The following is a 1431-nucleotide window of genomic DNA, read 5'->3' on the forward strand; positions in this document are numbered from 1 at the left end:
CGGGTAAACGGTAAGAGCTGGTACTGTGGTAACTAAAGCATCGCCTCTGAGGCCGGAGCAGGAGGAAGAGGTGTGATACAAGAGAGGAATGGCTATGAAATATCACCCAAATGGTTTATTCGTATTGCTAGTGATATTTAAAATAGCTGTAATGCTGAAGTGCTTCAGGATGCTGTGAAAGTTATGTGTGCTTGCGTAGCACTTTACTAATCGCAAGTCTTGTGCTCTCTTTCCTTGTAGTTCATCTGAAACTGGACAAAAGAAGAGAATGGATATGGGTAACCAACACCCATCCATAAAACGGTTGCATGAAATACAGAAAGAAGTCAAAGAAATTGAACAGCAAGTGGTTGTCTTCAGTGGTCTGTCTACTGATCGAGATTACAAGAAACTAGAAAGGAGTCTTACCAAACAGCTTTTTGAAATAGATTCTGTAGACACTGAAGGAAAGGGCGATATTCAGCAAGCCAGAAAGCGAGCTGCTCAGGAAATAGAGAGGCTGCTTAAGGAGCTGGAACAAAATGCAAACCATCCGCGCAGACTGGAAATAGAGGCTATATTCAAGGAGGCACAGTCACTTGTGGAACGCGAGATTACACCTTTTTACAAAGGAGGTAACTGTATAAGTGATGAATTTGAAGAAGGCATTCAGGACATTGTACTGAGGCTTACCCAGGTGAAAACTGGAGGGAAAGTTTCTTTACGCAAAGCGAGGTACCGCACTCTGACAAAAGTATGTGCTGTTCAGGAGATCATAGAAAACGGTGTGAAGCAACAGCTGTCCCTGCCACTCTCTAATGATGCACATCCTTCTGTCTCCAAAATTAACTCTGTAATGTGTGATGTGAACAAAGCAAGAGGAACTCTCATTGCGCTTCTAATGGGAGTGAGTAGTAATGATACCTGCAGGCATCTGTCCTGTGTGCTTACAGGCCTTATTGCTGATTTGGATGCTTTAGATGTCTGTGGACACACAGAAATCAGAAACTACAGAAAGGAAGTTGTAGAAGAGATCAATAAATTGCAGAAATACCTGGACTTGGAAGAAGAAGCAGATTCTACTCAGGCTTATGATTTGGCACAAAATCAGTCCATTCTAAAAATAGAAGAGATCCGCAAGAAGATGAAGGAAATTAATTCTTTGCTTCTAAAACCAGAGAATGCTTCTGATTTGTATTTGGGGTCCAAAGCAGAATTGCAGGGATTAATTGCCCGCTTGGATGAGGTGAGTCCAGGAAAAAATCCCTGTATTAGAGAAGCCAGGAGAAGAGCAGTAATAGAAGTTCAAACTCTTATAACATATATTGATCTGAAGGAAGCGCTTGAGAAAAGGAAAATGTATTCTGAGCAAACTGCTGCTGAACATCAGTCTCATAAAGCAGTCTGGACTGTTCTTGGAAACTTGTCTCAAATTCAGCAGGCGGGGATTTC

General features: G+C 41.9%; 1 protein-coding gene across 1 annotated transcript in view; it reads left to right on the forward strand.

Moving 5' to 3' along the window:
* The first annotated feature begins 268 nt into the window (after window positions 1-268).
* Window positions 269-1431, forward strand: part of BAG5 (BCL2-associated athanogene 5) — a 1382-nt gene continuing 219 nt past the window's right edge. The window contains 1 exon segment of the mRNA XM_010009801.1: window positions 269-1431. This exon segment is cut by the window's right edge and continues 1 nt beyond it. Within this exon segment, the coding sequence (XP_010008103.1) occupies window positions 269-1431 (1163 nt within the window).

This window comes from Nestor notabilis, unplaced genomic scaffold (genome assembly GCF_000696875.1).
Source record: "Nestor notabilis isolate BGI_N333 unplaced genomic scaffold, ASM69687v1 scaffold4752, whole genome shotgun sequence".
Taxonomy (NCBI): domain Eukaryota; kingdom Metazoa; phylum Chordata; class Aves; order Psittaciformes; family Psittacidae; genus Nestor; species Nestor notabilis.